Source organism: Protopterus annectens, chromosome 13.part0, assembly GCF_019279795.1.
Source record: "Protopterus annectens isolate FY-2018-M chromosome 13.part0, PAN1.0, whole genome shotgun sequence".
NCBI classification, from domain to species: Eukaryota; Metazoa; Chordata; order Ceratodontiformes; family Protopteridae; genus Protopterus; species Protopterus annectens.
In genome coordinates, this window is record NC_056747.1 from 721,282,874 (window position 1) to 721,306,939 (window position 24,066).

At 40.5% G+C, this 24,066-nt stretch overlaps 1 protein-coding gene across 1 annotated transcript in view; it reads left to right on the forward strand.

Annotated features, from left to right (window-relative positions):
* Positions 1–4,710: 4,710 nt before the first annotated feature.
* TMEM97 (transmembrane protein 97) overlaps positions 4,711–24,066 on the forward strand; it is a 114,448-nt gene continuing 95,092 nt past the window's right edge. Inside the window, exon 1 of the mRNA XM_044054406.1 lies at positions 4,711–4,931. Coding sequence (XP_043910341.1) covers positions 4,812–4,931 — 120 coding nt within the window. The 5' untranslated portion in view covers positions 4,711–4,811. The remainder of the gene's footprint in view (positions 4,932–24,066) is intronic.

Below are 24,066 nucleotides of genomic sequence, written 5' to 3' on the forward strand. Positions count from 1 at the left end.
TGCCTCATTCTACTACATGTGTTTTGTGTTGGGCACTGATGATTTATTATGTCAGTGGTCATTTTCAGATTGTTTTGTGGACATACTATCAGAGAGATACTGAGGCATAGGATGGCAGTGATGTGCTACATCATGTATTGAAGTTATGTGGCACTTTGCACTACATTTGTTATATACTTTCTTAATTATTTCCTTTTGATAGATGATGTGTGTTGTTTATATGGCATTATCAGAAGAGTTGCAGCCGTGATCATTCATTGCCATTTATAACTCTGCTTTAAAGGCAGGGAAGAAAGAATGGCCCTTCATGCAATGCACTGAAGGCTGTCTCGACTGTATTCTTTCTGGCTCTTGTATGTGCTATGACCTGACACTGCTATATCTCTGTGGTCTTTATAACAGAACCATCACTAGAGATTATCTGCCCAGGAACAGGGAGGGCTTGTAGACTGGAGACCAATAAATCATCATATGAGTCACCACCTCCTCAATGTAGAAAGAGTCTGCAGTGAGTGGCTGTTATGAAGAATCCTGCAGCCCCCATAATTACTTTTACGTATTTGTAAATGCTCACTGTTGGGTAATGCTTTGTTTTCATGGCAAAGGCCTTCCTCAGTGCTGCAGGGAGACCTTTTGAAATCACACTGTCTCTCTCCACACACACACACACACACACACACACACACACACACACACACACACACACACTTGCTAAGAATGAATGCTCAGAAGAGTGAATGGTCTTTTTTTCCTGGCTGCTTGTAGCTCTGTGTGCAGGAGAGTGGAGACTGTAAATTTGCCCTTTCACTGCCATTGTGTGATCTTAGAGTTGGTATATATAATTAGCTGGGGGTGGGGGTTTGTTCACCCCTGGTTAAAATACTGCTGTTTGTTTGTCATTTTTACATTCAGTCTAAAGAGTGATCTTTGTTTGTACTCTCTTTTGAGCATTCACTGTTTCCTTAGGTAATCAAACACATGTACACAAATAGGTACACACACACACACACACACACACACATATATATATATATATATATATATATATATATATTCACATGTACACTCATACACCTTTAGAGTCGATTACAAGTGCCTGAGTCCCATGTGGTAATAGACCACTAGATCACAGCACAGTCAGGGACTCAGACATCTTGTAGCTCACATAGGGTTACCACCTGTCCCACTTTGCGAGGGACAGTCCCTCTTTTGGCAGTTGTGTCCTACATAAAAATTGAAAAAATGGCAAATGTCCTGAGATTTTAGGACAAAAATATTTCCTATATTTTACATAATACTTGCATAACACAGTTATTCTGTATCTGAAACACCTAAATGTTATAAGAAACAGAATAAGCAACTAGAATGCTACAAGAAAAAGCTTTTATTTAGGCAAAAAAATGAATTTCTGTCCTTTGTACTGGCCGTGGGTATGTTTTGCCCTGCAAAATCTGACGTTTGTACCAAAAATGTCCCACTTTGGGCATTTGAAAAGGTGGCAACCCTAAGCTCACATAGCCATCCACTACCGCTTGAACTCAAATACATGTTTGGATGAAGTGCAGCAACCAAGCCGAGAGAGTGGAGCTGCCACATCCCACCTGAATTCAGTAGCTGAGTTTGACCAAGATAAATCTGGCAGTCATGCAAAGGTAATGGGAGGAGGGTGGGGGCATAAATGAGGGTTTCATGCCACAACTAGGAGTTGGATTTATGTTTAATGGAGGAACTTTAGGCTTAGGGAGCAGGAGGTAAGTTTTAGAGTTAAGGAGCGATTAAGAACTTTAGGTTTAGGGAGCGGGAAGGAAGTTTTACGTTTAGGGAACAGGAGGGGAGTTTATGGTAAGGGAGTGGGAATGGAGTTTTATGGTTAGGGAATGATTATATACTTTAGTTTTAAGGAGGGAGAGTAGAGTTTTAGATTTAGGGAGCAATCAGGGACTTTAAGTTTAGAGAGGAGAGTGCTGTGAGACCAAGTGGGAGTTTTAAGGCTAGAGTTAGAGTTCTGGTAGGTCTGTGCAATTCATTAGAGTCCGGTGGTGGGAGGGATGGGTATTTAACTAGATCTGGGCTAGTGGGAGCTGGGGCACTTGCCAATTACAGCAAGTGGCAGCGAACGACTGTGTTCTGAGCTGCTAACATTTGAGCACTAGTAGCCAACCCATATTTATGTCAGCATATCAACAGTGGTTGACTGCAACTTCAACCGAACTCCAAACAACTGAACAAATCTCAAATACCACACATGTAAACCTGCTCATATCATAAATCGCCAATGTACATGCACATACCACTCAAACCTGCTCATATCATAAATTGCGAATGTACATGCACATAGTACACATATAAACCTGCTCAGATCATAAATCGCCAATGTACATGCATAGCAATCACTACTACACCACAAATAAAAAACAATGTAGATCTGTATTACTGATCTCAAAAGTTAAACAAAGCCACTTTTCCTTTCAACAAACAGACTACAAATGCAGAGCATTCCCATCCACATAAAAATGCAAGGACACAATTTATGTGGGGGCTTTGTCTCCCCACCATTCAATATGGGGGCTTTGCTCCCACGGTCCCTTACTTGTGTATGCTAACTCTACACTTGTACAACTTTGACTACTGTGAAATACCATAGATTGACAAAAATATTCAACAGATTGAAATACACCTCTGTCTGTTTATCTATCTATATTCATATTGTAAATATTTACATACCCCTACTTTCTTAACTGTAGCTTTACCTGTTTTCTAAGTGTGAAAATAAATTATGAATTTTATGTAGCACAGATGGTACTTGCCTTCAGATTCATTCTGCACAAAAGTTCCTGTTTTGGGTAGTAACTGTTTCATGAGCACTTCTGACTGTGTTATTTCTTACTGAAAACAGGTTTAAAGGGTTGAGTAGATTGTTTCAGACATAGTATAACTATTGTATGTGCAATTGTAAATGTTTAAAATGCATGTTCTGTTTGGAAGTAGTAATAATAATATATTTTGATTGGTATGCGTTATTTTTGATTTGTTTAGAAATTTCATGTATTCATGGGCTGAACCTGAAAATGGTCCAGTAGGATCAGAGCTCTACCCTGTCAACAAATATGGATAAATAAAATAAATAAAAATAAAATGCTTCTAGAAGTAGGTAATGAGCTGTGCCACCAGTTTGTTTGAGAGTAAGCACAGAATGAAAATAACACCTGTCTTCCTAGCATTATTTTATGTGCTGGGATTATGATGTCATTATGGCCTTTATTTCTGCTTGTCCTTGGTTTACTGTTATTTTTGTGCAGTGTTTAGTATCTTTCTCTGTTTTATTGTATGAGTTATTTCTCCTGTCCTTCTTGCACACTGCATATTCTTTTGCACCTGTACAATGCAACACCTTTGTAATATTTGTGCCTAATGTAGTTCTAAGTTTTTATCTTGACAGATTTCCCTCTGCCAGCCCATGTAAGCCTGCTGACCGCCAGCCTACTGTTTACATTTTTCCAGTGATTCCCGACAGTGATACAGTCAGAGCTGGTGGTAAGGAGGAGCACCATGTGACTTCATCCTTCCCCCATTTCTGGCCTGGATGCATGGCATATTAGAATGCTTCGTGCACATGCTGCTATGTTTGTTACCCCACTAAAGATTGCCAGTATCCTCCCTTACCCACCATCATCCAATTAAGTTGCAATGTCTCCTCCAAGGGACTTCTGAATAGCAGAGAAACCACCCTGAACTCCCAAGAAAGATGGCTTCTGGTTGTTCATCTCTCTCTCATCCTAATTGATCATTTTGCAGCTGGGCTATTTAAATATGGGTTACAGACTTTTTAGAAGAGCATCCTGTCTCTGTGCCACTAGGATGACGTACCTTTTTCTTTTAATGTTTCTATTTCATTTTTTTAGCCTAGTAAGAACTGCTAAGTACAAGTACTTCTTTTCCCTAGACAGCCTGAGGACTTTGGTCTAACTCTAACTAAAGGGTTTGATGAGCCACACAGCCTTCAAGTGGAAACTGAAGGAATCAAACCTGGATCTATTAAGTCATTAGATGTGTAAAGTCATGAATGCTTTGTTTATGTCTTATATAATTTTTCCTTGTTGATTTTTATGCCTGTTTAAGATATTGTCTATTTTTACTTTCCAGATTTGCCCCATCTATAATAATAACATTAATAATAATATAATGTAATAAATTCCACCTCTCTTAACATTACTTGAGAACTTTCTGATTTCAAAACCAAGGCAAAAGAACGAGTATTTGTTTTAAAAAAAAAAGATGAATTAAAGGTGACAATAACTGTGAGGCAGCAGCACAAAATCATTGAAAACATAAACTGATGGACTTTGGGCTGACCCTGAGATTTTGGCATTACCTGAAAATGCAGAGTGAGTGTCTAGTTACGTGAATTTATTAGTGTAGCTATCATATGTTTGTGACTAAGTCTTCCAAGTTTACATAGTGTTATCTCTTAGGTTATGGCTGAAAACACTCAGGTATTCATAACTGGCATAAATATGTAAGAGTCAGCTTGTTGATGGTACATAGAATTTCTTTTTGAAATGGTGCATACATTTAAATCGGAGCATTTTTTTTTTTTAAAGTAGACCATGACATGGTGTCTTGTGACTTTATTTAACAGTGAATCCAGAATAATTTATTCCACATGAACCCTGCAATTTTGACCTAATGGTATGATCTGGGAGGAGTCTGGATTAATGAAAAATACAAGAATGAGGGTGTGCTGGTAGTTTTTGTTTAGGCCTGTGGGATTTGTTTTATACTTATTCTGCACTACTACTCAGAGAAACACAATGGCAGGCTGTATTCGACTCCTTGAATGGATCTTTTTCTTCTATTTTTTTTCTCACATTCCAATTACATTGCTTGTAGACGTGCAGCCCTTGCTCCCATCTGAACTGTATCCTGCTTCTGTGAGTACTCTGCATTGGAAGTACTTTGTATTACAGAGTTTTGTATATGCAGCCTTTAATTTATGGAAAATATTTTGCAGTAGTCCAGCAAGATTTATGGATTTTCCCTCACCCATTGTCTGAAACAGCATATTTATGTGTGTTAACTGGGTAGATAGACTAATAGAAGCCAAAGCCCTGGCACATAATTACTAACATACAGTGATCTAGTGTTACTTCGGGATGTTGGTGCACATGTCCTGTGATGTAAACACCTTAAGTCTGCATTTTTGAAATGAACAGTATTGAACTTCCCTTTACACACACACACACACACACACACTGGAAATATAGATCATTTTGATGACTGGACACACATGGCTTGTAATGTTGAACTGTGTGCTTGCTAACCTGTTCTTTTCTCCTTTACAAATATAAATATCTTTCCTCCTAGTCTGATCTTGCATGCTTTCTTTAATGCTATTGTATCCTCCACCCCGTTCCCAAACAGATATTAGTTTGGTGGACAAGAAACTATGAGGGATACCTGCCCTAACAGCAGATAGCTAATGTCGTAAAAGGACAAAACTAAAGTGAGTGTAATTGTAACTGCATTATATAAGGGCTCACCGCTCCTGAAACCATTATATAATGCTGCTTTGTGAAGAAACTCATTACACAGTATCAGAAAAAAGATGAATACAAATGCAGATAGTTCATATACCACAACTCCCACTAGTTTTGCCTTATAATTTTACTCTTTGCTTTATAAACTTTGCAGTTGTGTGATAAACTGGTGAAAGTTAAAAAAGTCAGTAACTAATTCCACTTACATCCTTGTTCATAAAAAAAACATATTAATATGAATTTTCTTGTTCTATTAGGTTTCAAAGTGAATACTATCTATATGTTAAGAGGGTCATTCATTATTTTCCACTTTGTCTCTGAATTTATGTATTTATTTATTTTTTTGCCAAGTGAGTGAACTTGTCTGTGGACCTTTTAATTTGCACTTCAGCATCTGTAGTTAATTGTAACGTGTAACTAACAAACTGATTTGATGAGTTTTGCTAACATAAAAAAAAGTTAAAGGAACACATCAGCAAAACAAACTGTACATTTCCACTGAACTAGAAAGTCTTGGAATTTCCAATTTACTAAACTGCAGTAAATGCATTTTAGAGAAGAGGGCGAAAACTAGCACAACATTATTTTTGTACTGAACTTTTGCATTTTGTTGAAAGGAAACCAGGATTTTTTAAAATCCTTTTAAATGAGTGATAACCAGCCATTAATGAACTGGAAGTGAAAACAAAATATGGAACTAAAAATGTTTTTTCCAGACTATGGTGAAGATGGTTACTGGTGGCAAACTATGTCATGCTTCAGAACATTTAACGGATACACTGCTATTTAAAAAATGTGTGTGTGTGTGTGTGTTTTAGTTAGTTAGTTACAAGAACCTGAACTCCAAACCAGCATTAGGCACACCCAACCACCTATGGGTGGTGACCATAACATTCATAACAAGTATCAAAAAGCATGTACTGTCAAAGTAAGGGTATTGCCAGCCACAGCAGTGTGATGGCAGTTCACAACTCTCCCCACCCCCCTCCACCTAGGGGCTGTTAGAAATCTCCAAATGCTTTCATTATTGTTGTGCCAGTGAGAGAGACGCTGCCATGGCTGCCTGCATGATGACTCCTCCTCAGACATCTGTCTCTCCACAGTTATATTTGGAATCCCTGGAGTTGAGGAACAAATGTGCACTGTCTGATTGAGGGGAGACTTAACAATCAGCAGGCGTGGGGCAAAAAATCACTAGAAAACAAATACTATAGATAGTTTTATATTATTAAATACTTACCCCTCCACTTTTACATGCCCTGTCTATACAGGAGGTCTACTGTGTTACTCTGGATATTGCCACTGGAATCGTACTAGGCCTGCATCATTGGCCTTGCTAGAGCCAAGATGTGAATTTATCTGAGGTTCTGCTACAGCACCTATGTCTTTTGACAGTGGACAGCCCAAATAATCACTCATTTTTGTTCCTGATACTGGTCATTTGTTGCTTTTAAAGTATGCACTGGATCACCTATCCTTCTTTGGATATGATTCAGGTCATGGCTTCCTCTAGGGTTATATCTGTAGTTATCCACCTTTTCTGGGTATCTATACTTCTTTCAGGAATAGTTCCCATGGTCCAAGACTGAGGCAGTTAGCTGCCAGTGGGCAAAGCATTGTTGTTTTTATTTTATTTTTTTTTTCTTACACATTCCAGGTTATTACTACATCTAATTGCTGGAACCTGCAACTGCTCTTTTGTATTTGTTTCATGGAGGCCTTAATGGTTGGCTTGTCCCAATGTTTCATTTTAGAGTTAGCAGTGTTAAAAAACTGTAACTGTGCTGTAAAATGCTACTACTTTAAGGTTTCTCATTTCATCTTTGCAACCTTTGTTTCCGAGTGTAGCATTCTATTTTGAGACATCCTGAGTGTATCCTAGCAGTTCAGTGACTGAATTTGATATCATTCTGTAGCAGTAGTTGGAATGTTTTGTATTTATAATGCTCAGCATTACAGTTGTTAGTTTATAGGTTCATAGGTGGGTACTAGGCTATCGGCCTTGGGGCCTATACAAGCCCAGCCAAAAAGGTACCCTGGCTTTTGCCACCCAAGAAAATGATTTTCCTGTGTCACTGTCGAGCAGAGCCACAGAGGTGATCCCCGGGGTGAATTTCCTATTTCCCATCAAATCATCAAGATTTTTTTTGAAGAGTGCTAATGAGGAGCTTTGTTTGATATAAAAATTGCACCTTGTGTCTGTGAGTCAAACACTTTAACCATTACACCAAGCCCCAACTGTTAGCTATGCCAGTTTGTTGTAGCTTCAGTGGCCTATTGGAAACATTATTTTATTCCTAAACTGGATGACAGAACTGTTTTATTTGCCAGAATGAGATTATGCTTTCTTCTGACCATAGATGGGGTGAGGCAGTGTTATTCTTGCATTCATTCATTCAATTTCCAGATGTGGCTGCTTGAGTAAATGTTTAGTATTGATGTCATTTTTCAGCAGCCTTAGAATATTATACCCAGCATTTGTTATGAACCCTACTGGCTTTATACTAGCATAAGAACAGGACCAAAGGAAGCTCAAGGTAAGTCAATCTTGCAACCAATAAGCCTTGCCATTTTTCACCATAGACTGTACCTCCTGTTTCAAGGGCAGTCAAGCCTGGGGTGAATTTAAGAATACCCATCTAATTACCCAGATCCTGTTTAAAAGAAGATAGTGTAGTACATTGCTTGATCTGCAGGGGGGTGTCTATTCAGAGATGGGGGAACTGAGTAACGAATCTGCCTGTCAACCTTGTTTTATTTATTAATCTGCTGAAGCTTATTTAGCGCTCTGGTTATGGTATTGGTGGGACTGTTTGATTTGTTAAGATGTGAGAGGTTCTAGAACACCGAGTCCCTGACTGCATGGAAGCCAAGGCACATGTCTCCTCTGTAGAGTCTGTATGACACACAAAAAAAGTGGATAATTCTAATCTTTTCTGGTAACTTAGGGGTTTTAAGCCTAAAGTGTTCAAGGTTAGGAACCTCTGGGGTCTTTCCAGTTGTCTGATATGTTTGGTAAAGCACATCTCAAGGGGTGGATTATATGCTATAACTGGTCTGATCAGTACATAATGTAATGAAATAATAACCTCTTTAGATCAGGATGATATTCCTTTGGCAATTTAGACAAATTATTTCCTTACAATTCTTATGTGGTGATCAAAGAACGGGAAATTATCAACCCAGATTCCAAGGTCTCTGACTACATTTTCATTTTGAAGTGGGTTATTGCCTATGCTGTATGTCGGTGAGAATAGCATTTTTCAGTATTTAATTTAAGCCCATTTTTAGTACCCCATGTATTTACAAGTATAAATTATTGCTTGGGAATTGGAGGGGGATTTGACAAAGACTCCCAGTTTGCAGTCTTCCACAAACTTGGTTAACCAGTGGTCTTGGATTTTTAGTCCGGAAGTCAGAAAAAGTAAATAGTGAATAAAAGTTGTCCCAGCGGGGAGACCTGCAGTCTGCAGAACACTGATAATTACTTTCATGTTCTCTAATGTCGCCCCTGCCATCTGCGCTGTATGGATTCTGTCTTTAACCAAATGCCTATCCATCTTACAACATGGGGATCTAATTGTAGTGCATTTAGTTTACTAATTATATTAGCATGGTCACATGGGACCTTGACTAAATCAAAGCAAGACTTGGCAAAGGCTTTCAGCACAATCCCACATTTATCCATTACCAATAAACTTAGCAAACTGAATGTAATCCCCTTCACTGTAAGATGGGTTGCCAACTGGCTCACAAACCATATACACACTATCAAAGTGGGTGATGCCACATCAAAGAGCAGACCTGTTACCAGTGGGGTGCCAGAAGGGTCAGTGCTGGGCCCCCTACTGTTTAGTATATACTTCTCAGAAGTTCAGGTCAAAATTAAAGGGTTTTGGCTGACCAAGTTTGTAGACTGCAAACTAGTTGCAATCATTGAATCCCCAAATGATATCGGTATACTCCAGGAGGGTCTCACACAGACCAACGACTGGTGTATTAGTCAGAGTCCCAAACTTAATGCAAAGAAATGCATCATTGTTCCCTTCAGCACAAACAATGTCCCTTCCCACTATCAAATCAACAACCCTAAGTACCCATGAAATGGTAAAGGACCTGGGATCACAGGTTGACACCATTGTAAGGAAAGATTTCCACATATCTCACTTGATTAGTAAAGGCATCGCCTCAAGAGCAAAAGTTGTTTTAAATCCCTTCCATACTTGGCACTTATCCGGCCCATAATTGAGTATAACGCCCCATTCAGTATGTACTGTACTAAGCACTTGCAGCAATTAGAGAGACCTCAGGTTTCTAACAACGAAGATCAAGGGTCTCCAGCATGCGTCTTGCATGGACCAACTGAAGCCCCTGTCACTATACTCTGTATCATATAAACTTCTTGGGGAAGACTTATGCCTGGCCTACAGAGCAACCCAAGATCCAAACCTAATGAACTTACTGAATATCCATAAATCAAATGGGTCTAGTGATACCTGTTCCAGGGACTTAAATAGGACATGCTGGAGGAACAGTTATCTCCCAGCAACTGCCATGTCTTTGGAACAGACTACCAATTTATGTGAAACAGAGTATTTCTATGACACTGTTCAAGAGGAACCTGGATGAGTGGATGGGGCACCATAAACTCTTACCAAGGATAGTGCCCACATCCCACCTGGACATGGGCAGTCATCAATAAATGCAATCTTGGGTATTGACTAGTACTTCTACAGTACTACATTGGGTTGAAATGGCTAGGCTTAAAATGACCTCTGGGTTGATTGCCTAGTAATCTCCTGTGACAGTGTGACTGCTGTTGATATCTGGTTTTATCCTTTCAAAGTAGTTCACCAGATTTATTAGACAGGATCTAACTTTTACAAGGCCAAATTGCTGCAGGTCCATCCTAATGAGATTTCAAATGTCAAAGTTTATCATATCCATTATAATAAGTTTCTTGCCCTTGCAAAAGAGACTCCTCAGGCTGATGGGTCTATAGCTCTTGGAGCCCATAGTAGGACTACATTCATGGAGTGGCATCCCCAGTAATATGCACCATACGTCTGCAACAGAGCCTTTTGCTAGACTCAGATTCAGTAGTTTATGGAAAGGTTCGACCAGAGCTTGTTTAGTACTGTTTATCAAACAGCCTGGTATATTATTAGATCCCATGGTGGAAGTGTTTTTGGAGAGCACTTTCAATACATGATCTATAGTGATGACATGGTTTGAGAGGTGTGGAGATGGAAGGGATTTGGATAGTTGTTTTGGGAATAAAATATGCATTGAATTTATTGGGTAGGAAATTAGCAATATCCACTGGTTCTGAATAGGTTTTGCCATTTTGTATGAGTTCTATGCAATGCTGAATGGTGGTTACTGGATTCCAAGTCTAACTAAAAAAAGATTTGTAGTTGTCTTTGGCTTCAGATGCTAACTTAAGTTGATGGGCAAATTTAGTAGATTTGTCTTTTTTTTTTTTTTTTTAATTTCTAGTCAAATTCTTGATATTCTCCTTGATGGGGGAGAACTTTTGATCTCCTATATACTCTTAACGAGCCTTTATGCCAGTGGACCATCAGGGTGGTTTACTTTTAAATTTGCAACTGCATTTTGATCTGGGTAGGACTGCAAGCTGTATACATTAATCTAAGTGGATTTTAAAACTCCATTGTGAACCTATCTGCTGAGGCAATGCCAGCTGTATACATTAATCTAAGTGGATTTTAAAACTCCATTGTGAACCTATCTGCTGAGGCAATGTCTGGAGTGAGTTTGCTATAAGTGAATTTCAAGACTTCATCTTTGAATTCGATGAGATTTGTGCATCTGAAGGCTTTGAATGCCAATATATTGGTTTCACTGGGTTTAGATAATCTGAAAAAGAATATTGTTGGCTTAGGCGTTACCAGGGGAGTTGTTCACAATGAAGCTATACTTTTATCCAAGACTTTGAGAAGTTTGGAAAACCCTGAAATGAGAGAAACAAACTGTTGGGATTGTGGTGTCCTCCCATCCAGACATTCCAAACAGCATTTTTTGTCAAAATGGGAAGGAAAAAAGCTTTTATTTAATTTTTTCTTAAATACTGAGTTTTAATACTGTTTGTAGTTTTGATACATGTGTGCGTGTTTTATTCTAAAAAGTGAATGTTTTAATTTCTGCCTGGTCTTTTGGTACAGTCTTGTAGTTTTATTCACAGTAGTAGCAGTGCTGTGATTTACTGCAGGATATGTACTTCATCTAAAGCATTTGTACACATTTTACTGTTTTTTTATCATAGCTACATTTACTTATAATTCTCTGTCATAAATTTTATTAGCAGTTGTGCCAGCATCGTGATTTTTCTGCAGGATCTGTGCTCCCTCAACTGTTTTATATTGCAATTCTGTTGTAAAGATTAGTTGCTTTGATTACTATTTTTCTGTTTAAAACTGTAGTCACAGAGATTACTCTGTATTCTTTGTTACATTGTTAGAGCTTACCAACTCACCACAGTTAAATTAGGTATTGCTTTCCCTGCTACTCCCTCCTGTTTATACAGTAAATTCACTTTTTCAGTGCCCCCACCCCCACTGTAAACAAATGTAAAATTCCTACTTGTGACCTAAACCTTTAACTTAAGTCAATAGTGGTGGGAGTACTGTGATTTAATACAGGTTCTGTTTCACAGTTACCCATTAGCTGTTATGTCTGCTATTATTCATTGGATTCCTCTCTAACTCATCTCCTATAACCTGTGCTGAGATGCCCTCACGCAGGGCCTTTTATTCAAGACCCTGAGTAGTGCGGAAAGCCCTAAACTAAAAGAAACGAGTTACACTGATTTTTGGTGTCCTCCAGGCATACTAAACTGTTTTTTTTTTTTTTTAACAGAAAGGGAAGAAAGAGGTGCTGTGAACATGCTGCCATTGGACTTGCTGTGTAGTGGGTTGCCTGCACAAGAGCTTTTGTCTTTGTAAGAAACCTGCTAAATCTACATAATTTAGAAACCTTTGTAAGATGCTTCCCTAAACTGTGCTAAATTGTACACCCCACCCAAGTAACTCTGCACTCCATATGATTTAGTAATAAGTTTACCTAATGTAATCCCTATATCCTAAAAGAAACCTGACTCCAAGTAGTTAGTCATCCAGTCCCCGAGTTGTTTAGAAAAAATAATCTACCTTAGTAACTTGCATAGTTTTTGGTATCTTTCAAAAGGAGTCCAATATCTATTGGACTGGGAGAATATATTCAACAGGTCACACTGCTTCACCAGGTTAGGCTTGAATCTGTCCCTATTTGTATTTTCCCAATATCTGAAAACATTTCTCCAATCCCAAGTGTGCCTTTTGTAGGCAACACCAACCAGGTAAAACTACCAAGATGATGAAATAAGTAAAGGAAAATGTGAAGGTGTTGCCAATGGGTCTATATCATATGAGTGAATAGGAAAAAACGCGAACGCTCATAATCTTGAAAGTACCAGACCTCAAAGTGCTTTTTCTGAGATAGCGGTACAGTGAAGAATGGAATATTTGCCCTTTCCTCACTGTAGTGCAATCTCGGAGTTGGAATATATAATGCTATGTAGTCCTATCTCGCCTCCATTATTACGTATGGGTTTGGAGCCAATCCTCGGCTCCAACTCGGCCGCTTAGAAAGCCTGGAAACTTCTGATTGGCTCATGGCTAGGAGGTATCCCATGGTGCATGAGCACATTCCCCAGATCTCGTTTGCCGTGTCTTCATTCAGAAGCATCTTTTGGTTGGCCGTGGCTAAGTGATTTAGTTCATTATTATTACTTCTTATTAGGAGTTTTTTGCTTCTTGTGAAGTTTATTCTGATTGCTGACAGTCTTATTGTGATACCGATTTGTGTCTTTAACCAGATTTGACTTATTGCTGTTTAAAAATTTCTTGAGCCTGTTGGCGTTTGTGTGTGGACCCCGTGAGTATGTATTTTTAGATTAGACCATTTAACTTAGAGGTGCTAGTTAGTTTCCTTTTTCTTTCTTGCACTAGGTTCATTTAAGTTAGAGAACCTTGTAAAACCACATTTATTTTTGTTGGGGGTGTTAGGGCTAGATCTGCTTAAGTTAGAGGATCTAGTTAGTCTCCTGTTGTGTGAGTGTGTTGGTTTTTTCTCTACTGCCATTATGTCCAAAGAACATAAACAGTCAAGGTTTAAAAAGTGTACTAAATTTTCGCAAAAAATGTCCATCACCGATGGACATAGCATCTGTGTGTACTGCTTAGGGGCCATACATCTGCAAGAAACTCATCTCTTGTCATTCTTTTAGCCCTAGAGTACTCCAGGAATGGAAGAATAAGCTGATTTTAAAAGGCATGTTAAAACCTTCCTTCGAGGAAGACCTAGCCAGTTCTTCCTCCTCTGCTAGGTTGCAGTCTTCTAGAAAGGATAAGGGCAAGACCTCTAAAAGGCCTTCTCCAGCCTCAACTTCTGTCTCTGAACCTCCACAGAAGTTACCAAAATTGGAGTTGGCCTCTGTCTCTTTGGCTCCACAGTCTTCAGGGATGATTGAGATTCTGGACACGGACCCTGCAGTATCGGCACCAAGTGTTTTGGTACCGATCACTAGGAGTCCTCCTCGGAACCGGTCTACAGACATTCCACCGGTCTCCCCTACTCTAAAATCACCTATATTGCAGAGAACAAGGTCTCCCACACAATCCTCCAGGAGTTTATCTGAAGAAGACATTGAGAGAGTGGTGCTCAGACTCTCCAAGTCGTCGGCCTTACCAAAATTTTTATCGGCTCCGACCCATTCGGACGCGGAGCCAACTCCTGCTACCGATCCTGCTCTTTCCTCCTCCAACCCAGATTGGGCCTTTGGAGCCGATATTGTTGGTATCGACTACAGTGGTGTCCTCGGCACCAGCACCCCGTGTGGTTGTCTCGGAGCCGAGCTCCGCTCCAACACTCTCGGCACCATCTGAAGTGTCTAGGGTCCGAAGGGGGAAACTTGGAACCGAACCTCTTTGGTGTTGTCTTCCTCTTCGTGCATCGACCCAAGTGAGCTCGGACCCTACATCGTTCTCGGAGCTGATTCTTTTGGAACCATCAGCACCTACGCTCTCTTTGGAGCTGGAGGAATCAGTCTTCGTGAGGATGAGGAGCATGTTGGATAGTTCATCCATCCCACGTAAAAGTACCGATGCTATACTCCCTCAAGCACCGACTACAGTCTCGGCATCCTCTCTCCCCCAGGATGGTAGAGACTCACAGCCTCAGGACCCCCATTTGGGTGGCCCCCGATCTTCCAAGTCCTCCCCAGAGGACCCCGCTGAGGAGCCCCATTGGAAGAGATCATGTAAGAGGAAGCATGTAGACTCCCCTGATGAGTCTATCACATCTGACACTGACCTCGATGAGTCGGAGGGGTCCCCTAAGTCGTCCTCTGAAGATGTCTCCTTTGCAGACATTTTGGAGATCCTCAGGCAGAGAGGCGGCTGGCCCACCATTACCCCATCAAATGAGGAGTGTGTACCTGAAGGCTTTTGGGTCTCAACCCTCAGCTTCATGGGTGTCTCCTCTATTTGAAGAATTACTGGATTTTGAGTCAGAAAGCATGGCAGACTCCTGATGCCATGGAGCCGGTCCTCAGGAGGCCGAATAAATTTCTTTCCGCCCCTAAAAACAAAGAATTTTTATCCAAGGGTTTACCTGTTGATGCCGTGGTGGTGGCGGCGGCCACTAAGAAGGAGCTAGCAGAGACTTCTTCTATCCATCCGCCCAATAAGGAATCCCGAACGATGGATAGGTACGGGAAGCGTATCTTCTCTTCAGCGGCTTTTACACTCTGATTGCTGAACTATCTATCACATTTTACAAGACTTCTCCTAAAGGAGTTAGGAGATACTCTTCAGGGTACCTCTACTGAAGCAGCCCCATCTACAGTGTCGGCTCAGTTGGCTACTCTCACATCCATTGTTAACTCCTCCATGCGGCTGATCTTGTACCCAGCTGATGGTGCGAGTAGGACGGCGGTTTCAGGAGTCTCCTTAAGGAGACATTCCTGGATGTGTCTATGCAACTTTGCTGAGCCTTTCAAGTCTACATTTGCCAATGCTCCTGTGGACGGATCCTCTCTTTTTGGTCCCAAGGTGAAAAATACCCTCACAAGGTGTGAACAGGAAGGAAAGACTCTCTCTGCCATGGGAGTCCATTTTACCGTTCCTTCTAGACCTTACCCTAAAGGTCAGAAGAGCAGTAAAATGTGGTTCAAGAAATCACAGAGACCTTTCCAGGATACACAGGGTGATTCCTCCTTCAGAGGCAGGGGAAGAGGAAATAATGGTAGACGTCGCCCTAGAGGCAGGGAGGCCGACAAAATCAGGGAGGTCGCGATTCCTTTCTTGACCATCCCTATCAGCGTTCCTGATGTGGAACCTGACTGTACATCTCTGGAGCTGCTTGCAAGGTCGTCTGTCCTTGCAACTCAGAAGCCTGGCTAAATCTCAATTGAGACAAAATGGGTACAAGACATTATCACCAGAGGTTACTCTATACCTTTTCCCTTCCACCACGTCCTCCCAAAAGGATCCCAGATGTGCCACCCAATCACAGGGATCAAGCGGCTATAGAGATAAAAAAGCTGCTATTAAAAAGAGTCATCCAAAAGGTCTCAGCAGACCAGACAAGATTCAAAACATACTCCAGGTTCTTTTTAGTTCCAAAAAGAACAGGAGACTGGAGACCCATCCTAGACCTCAGCAGGTTAAACGAGTATGTAAAGAAGTCCAAGTTCCAAATGGTCACTCTACAATCCATACACCCTCTGTTAGGGAAAGACAGTTGGATGTGTTCAATAGATCTTCATGATGCCTACTACCACATAATGATGGACAAAGCATCAAGGAGCTACCTACACTTCCAGCTGGGAGTCAATCATTACCAATTTCGGGTGCTGCCCTTTGGTCTCGCCACAGCTCCCCGGGTGTTCACCAAGTGCATGGCAGTAGTCACAGCATATTTGAGGCATCAGGGAATCCAAGTCTTTCCATGCCTGGATGACTGGCTCCTGACCGCCACCACCAGGCATCGTCTAGTTCAATCGAGAGATTCCACAATCAAGCTCTGTTCCCAGTTGGGAATCTCTATAAACTGGGAAAAATCTTCAACTTTGCCCACTCAATCTATAACATTTATAGGAGCAAACATAGGCATGGTTTCTATGACAGCCAGACTACCTACAGACAGAATACAGAATCTTGTGCATTAAATTTACAGGATACTTCCCCTTCGAAGAGTCAAAGCAAAGGTGGTGTTGCAGCTTCTCAGAACTATGGTGTCGACCATTACCTTGGTACCTTTAGCAAGACTACATATGAGGATACTCCAATGGCTCCTGTCATCCCAGCAGTCCTGTTAGCAGTTGCCTCTACATCACCAGATTCTGACTACAGATTCTTGCAAAAAGGATCTACGCTGGTGGATTCAACCAGGCCATCTTACCACAGGGACTCCATTTGTACTGCACCAACCCATTGCCACTGTGACCACGGATGCCTCCCAGATAGGGTGGGGGGGAATTATCTTGGCAGGACTGTCCAAGACACATGGCAAGATCAGGAGGCCCATCTGCATATCAGTGTCCTAGAGATGAGAGCAGTGCTTCTAGCATTGCAAGCACTTCACTACTTTCTCCCTCTAGGGATGAGAGCTATCCAGACCGACAACATGTTGGTGGTTTGATATCTAAATAAACCAAGGGGGGACCAGATCATACCCTTTATGTTGAGAGGCCCTGCAAGTTTGGAATTGGGCAATTTCTTCCCAACACTTTCTCATTGCAACGCACATCCAGGGGACTTCCAACATGATAGCGGACAAGCTAAGCAGGGCAATATTGTTACGTCACAAATGGTCCTTGAACCAGAAAGTAGCACGTCTGATCTTCCACAAGTGGGGACAACCCTGCTGCGATCTCTTTGCCAGCCCCATCAACAGCAAATGCAGAACCTTTTTCTCCCTCATCCCCCCTCTGGGAGAGTCTCCAAGAGAAGCATTCATCCACGATTGGCCCCCGGGACTCCTTTATGCTTTTCCTCCTTTACCACTCATTCCCAAGGTTATACAGAAAGCAATGCTGTTGGGAAGTAAGATGACCCTCATCACCCCTTACTGGCCTCGTCAGATTTGGTTCCCTTTTCTCGAGCCTCACCTGTTAGATTATCCATGGACTCTGGACCCAGTGCCAGACCTCCTGACACACGTCAGGTTCTCTTCACCCCAGTCTCCACACTCTCAAACTGACAGCATGGCTGCTCCAGTTCCGTCACTAGTCAGGCTTCATGATTTGTCTCCGGCTGTGACTCATATTATTACCTCTTCTCACAAGCCTTAGACTAGAAAATTGTATCACAGTAAATGGAAGAGATTTTCTGTATGGGCACACATCAGAGAAGTCTATCCATTTACAGCTCCCATTACTATTGTTTTAGAGTTCCTTTCAGAACTCTTTCACCAGGGTTCGGCGGCTGCTACACTCCGAGTTAGCTAGCAGCAATATCTAATTTTCATGCGGGGATTAATGATTCCAGTCTTATGTCTCACAAACTGTGCAAATCTTTTCTTAGGGGTTTCATGATGTTAAGACCTCCTGTGCAAGACCCCATTCCTCCCTGGGATCTGAATCTAGTCCTGTCTAGACTTACTTTGCCACCCTTTGAACCAGCCCATAGTTGTCAGTTGAAATTCCTGTCTTGGAAGACTCTTTTTCTGGTGGCAATAACCTCAGCCAGACGAGTTTCTGAACTACAAGCCCTATCAGTTAAACCTCCATATTTAATTTTTCACAAAGACAGGGTTTCTCTCCGGAACAATCCTTCTTTTATTCCTATAGTCTGTTCTCAATTTCACTTAAACCAAACAATTGAATTGCCAGTGTTCTTCCCTAATCACACCAATAAAGCAGAGTATACATTCCACCAATTGGATGTGCATAGGCAACTGCTTTTCTATATCCACAGGACCAAAGGATTTAGAAAATCAGAACAGCTGTTCATTTCTTTTGCTGAGGCAAGAATGGGCTTACCAGTTTCCAAGGTCACACTATCAAACTGGATCTCTAGTTGTATATCCTTTATTTACAGTTCTCAGGGAAAGGAGTTGCCCTTTAAAGTCAAAGCGCATTCCACCAGGTCCTTTTCTACTTCTGCTGCCTTCCAAGCCAGGACACCTATTGATATATGTGCAGCAGCAACATGGGCTACCCCTCATACCTTCATTTCCCATTACAAATTGGATTTAACTTCCAGGGGTAGAGCCTCGTTTAGTTCCACTGTACTCAGTAGTATTTTCCAGTGAGCCACCCGTTCAAGGTGCTAGGGACACTGTCTCACACATAATAATGGAGGCGAGCTAGGATTACATGACATAAAGAAGTTATGTACTCACCATAACGTTCCATGTATGTAGTCCATCTCGCCGAACATTATTACGAAACCACCCACCAGCCCCCTTCCTGGAGGATCTGGAAACAGTTTTTCTTTTTCTACAGTGGTTTATACCATAAGGGCGCCTTTATTACAGTTTATTCTTTCGGACCTTTGTCCTTTTTCCTGTCTTATTCTGATAGACTAGTAGCAAACAAGATCTGGGGAATGTGCTCATGCACCATGGAATGCCTCCTAGCCATGAGCCAGTCAGAAGTTTTCAGGTTTTCTAAGCAGCCAAGTCAAAGCCGAGGATCGGCTCCGAACCCACACGTAATAATGTTTGGCGAGATGAACTACATACATGGAATGTTATGGTGAGTACATAACTTCTTTTTTAGCGGGGGGTGTGGGGGGACGCAGTCCCCCACAATAGCAAGTTCGAGGTCCAGTACTTTTGAGATTGTGAGAGTTTGCAGTTTTTCCTATTCGCTCATATGATATAGACCTGTTACCAATCAGTGCTAGGAGCCTAAATAAGAAACTCCACTCCCTGCAAACACTTCTCACCCTGGAGAATGTAGGCAATTGTACAGTGCCTGAGACTTGCTTTAACATCAAGTACTCTGGCTATGTGGTGCAGCGGTAGTGTTGTCGCCTCACAGCAAGAGGTTCTCCGGTTTGATTCTCGGCAGGGGTGCCTTCTGTGTGGAGTCTGCATGTCCTCCCTGCATTCATGTGGGTTTCCTCCGGGTGCTCCGGTTTCCTCCCACATTACAAAGACATGCATCTGGAGCATTTCTCCACAGGCCTCCGCTGAAAATTGGCTCTGTTCCAAGTCTGACTTTCCCCGGTTAACAAATGTTAAATAAATAAATAAAAATTTGGGGCTATAATGCCTTCCACACTTAGACCAATCATTGTGCAGGAGGGGAAACGGTGAAGATGTCTTAATCTTCATTCATGAGACACTCTCATCAAGGCTAGAAAGGCAGCATGATGCACTAGAGCTTCCTGTCCATATCACCATTAGTAAGGTCCCTCATTGCATATTAGCTAGCTGGAGAACTCCATCTATGACCCATGAAAACCACACTGCTCATCTACAGGAACTGGAATCTCTTTGTGTTAAGCCCAATACTATTTCCTAGGTGACTTAACTACCAAGCTATAGACTGGGCAACCTGCACCTCCACTAGTGCACAAGCACAGAGATTTCTGAACTTTGACCAATTATTTCAAGGGGTTTGTACTAAGAGTACTCACTAGGGGTAACATCTTAGACCTTGGGCTTACTAATATGGGGTATCTTGCACCATCCCTAGCATGTTCATTGTCCCATCTTGGGTATGATCATAAAGCAGTCCCTTTTAAAATAAAATTGAAACCAGAAAACCCCTCCACCTATATCTTAGACAAAATATTTGTTCCTAAGTGACAAACTGGCAAACTTCAAATTCCCAACGAAAAAAGCTGAACAAACTGGTAAAACACAAAGCCCGAGATGGTAGACTGGAAACCGCCAAACTACTGTGTAAAACAGTCACGAACAGTCACGAAGTTAATTTCTTTAACACAACTTTAATGGTGTTTTCGGAAACGACTATGCGTTTCCTTCCTCAGAAAGTAAAAAGCACAAAGCAAAAACAACATAATCACAACTAGCCCAACCCTTAAAACCTTTTAGTACATCATGTGGTACCAATTAATTAATCATATGCCCCAAGCTGTAAAGGCGTTTAACAACATAAATTCCAAATAAATAAAATAGAATAAAATAAAGAATCCAAGTTATGTCTACATATATTAACTAAATGAGCTCTAAAAAATATATATTAGTCATTGTTTTACTTAAAAACTCCTACGTAAACATTTCATATACACCACAAAAAACAGCTATATTTACTTCTAACTTAATTAATACTTTAAACATACTTTAAAAATACTTTAAAAGTAATTCCCCAATAAATCCAATAATTTTAATTATGATTAACCCAAATAACATCAAGTGTAGGTTAGTAAATGAAGGCGTCTTAGCTTATAATAAAGACAGCCAATGTAGACTAATAGACAAAATGAAGGCAGCAACAGAGCAAGCACAAGGGACAGAACATCCATATCTAATACTTTTTCTAATACTTTACAAAAGGGTTTATATACCCAAAAATGCTATCAAGAACATAACATTATATTAAAATTATATTAAAACAAGTTGTCAAAATATCAAAATATAAAAATCCTTACAAGGCACTTTTAAAAATCAATTAATTAATAACTAGCTTCCCTATCTTTTATGAGCTAGCTTTTTTAATACACAAGTAATGGACATATTTTCGTTAAGCCCTGGGGCAAACGTGGCTCCTGTCCTTATCTGCCAACATAGTTCTTGTATGTCTAGTTGAATTTGCCATGGTCCTACATAAGGGGCAGTATCTATCTTTTGTAACACCATAAATTCAAATTCATGGTTGGGAAATTCCACAATATGGCATGCAAGCGCGTTATTAATGTCGCCCTTGGAAATAGCGTAATAGTGTTCATAAACACGTTGTTTCAATTTACGCTCCGTTTTCCCTATATAGAAAGCGTGACAAGCAATGAGCAATGCCCAATTTTTACTTAAAATGCCCCTTATAAAATGGTGATCCATTGAAAAAGTACATAAAAACCTAGGCTGATTATTTATATGGCTAGGGTCACCTTTTGTTGCCCCATTTCCAATTAATTGGTTAATTTGATGACTAACTTGTTGTAAAGTCAAAATGGGACTAAAATAGCCTATTTTGCATTTATAACCAACTTCATTCCTAATTTCTTCTATCAAGTGTGATGGGTACCCCCTATTATTAAACATGCCAGCAAGCTTATTACATTCCGTTTCAAAATCCTGGTCATCTGTAACCATTCTGGCTGCCCGCACCATCTGTCCTTTAACAACAGCCTTCTTCTGATGGTGCGGGTGGCAACTGGAATAGTGCAGAAAACCATTGGAGTAAGAAGGCTTTCTATAGATGTTACTTTTAAATCTTTTGTTGGAATAATCCTTTTCTAGCAAAATGTCCAAAAAGCTAATCTCGTTGTCACTAGACTTAAATGTAAATTCTAGAAAATTAGTCAGGGTAGTGATAGACTCAATGAAGCTGGGAATAAGTTCCGATTGCCCTTTCCACAAAATGAACATGTCATCCTGGTATCTCGTGTACCAGGTGACATGTGTTTGGAACATGGAATTATGGAATAGCAGTGTGTTTTCCCAATGAGCCAAAACACAATTGGCATACGCCCCCCCACAGGGCGACCCCATAGCTACCCCTGATGTTTGCATATACATGCCATCTTCGAACTTAAATATATTATTATAGAGTATGAGTTCCAAGAGTGTCTCAACTAGGTAGATGACCTTATCATTTACCTTTCTATCAATCAAGAAGTCTCTAACCCACTCAAGGCCTACCTCATGTGGTATCACGGTATATAGATCTTTTATGTCAACTGTGAGGAGCTTTAAAGTTGGATCATACTGGATCTTATTAATAGAATCCAGAAAGCTCCATGAATCCTTACAAATGTGCAATTCTTTAGCTAAAAATGGCTTAAGTAAGATGTCAACATATTTAGCACATGCACTCGTGATAGATCCTCTACCATCCACGATAGGCCTGAGAGGTGGGTCATAAATGGATTTATGGATTTTAGGTACCCCGAAAAAAACTGGTAGTCTTGGTGATGCCATTGTTAAATAACTGTATAACTCAGTATCTATGAATTCTTCCAAGAACAAGTCTTGTAGAATGTTTTGAATTCTCCTATAAGCTATATTAACTTCATTGACGCTAACCACCTGGTATGGACCCTCCTCCAAATGTTTGAGAACTTTCTCAACGTAAACGTGATGATCCATGAAGATGAGCCCATTCCCTTTATCAGGTTTCATCACCCTGACTTTACAGTCTTTCAGAGTGCTAATCCATTGCCTATCCTCAGCTGTTATATTTAATTTAATATTTTTATGTGGGAAATGGTTGACAGCTAAATGCCTAAAATCTAACTCACATGCCAGTTCGAATGCTTTTAGGTTCTGTGCTAGGGGGGGATTAAACACACTAGCTATCCTAAGTGGATTAACTAAGCTAGGCATGTTCCCCAAAACCATGCGTAAATTCAGTTTCCGTACAAACAATTTAAGATCGACTATTGTTTTCACCATATCAAAATGGGTATCCGGAATAAAGTTCAACCCCCTAGAAAAGAAGTCACACATACTTTGTTCCACCTTAAATAGGGTGAAATTGTATATTTTAAAATCACCCTCAGTACTGTTTATGATTTTTACTTCATTTTCAAGGGCAATTATTTCTTCTTCGGATTCCTCTTGTTCTTTGGGGACTGGTGGTTCCCATTGGATCTCAAGCTCCTCTGATTGGGATCTTGTCCTTGCCGAAAATCCTGGCTAGATGCTGACAAACCTGTACTATTATTATTACTACTCAAAATATTATGGTTGTTGTTCTCAGAGTCAATAATTTCCTTCCCTTGAGCCTGGTTGTTGCATCGCTGGATTTCAGCACCCATACCTTGATCCTCGACCAATGGGAACACAGGGGCCTGATTCGTGCCAGTTAAATGTGTATTTTGACCCCTTGTTTGATAACTGGTACTAGTGGCTCTCACAGAATATTTAGGCTGGCCTACTACCGGAGGTAAGGGGTACGCTTTGTTATTGGCGTACTGAGATATATCCCTCTCAATTTTCTTTTTCTTATTATTAGATAGTTTAAGCATTGTTGCTTCAATGCTAGTAAAAATTCTTGAATATTCATAACGATATCTGTCAAAATTCGGGTTGCTTTTAATATCCTGTTCGAGCAACTGTAAATCTTTCTGATAGGATGCTATTCCTTGTGTATAATGACAAATCAAGCTTTGCATAAATTCACAACCTTACTTATCAAACATATTTAAAAGCTGTTAAGTCAGATCCATTGACTAACCCTACAGGAAACCTCCACTGACGGAGGCCCTTGGGTACAATGTGCTTGTGCAAGCACTCCTCTAAATATGCCACCTCCAACTGCAACTTCCTACATTTAAACAGTTTATAGTCAAATTCGTTGATAATACACATAATGTCAGTAACAGTGGAT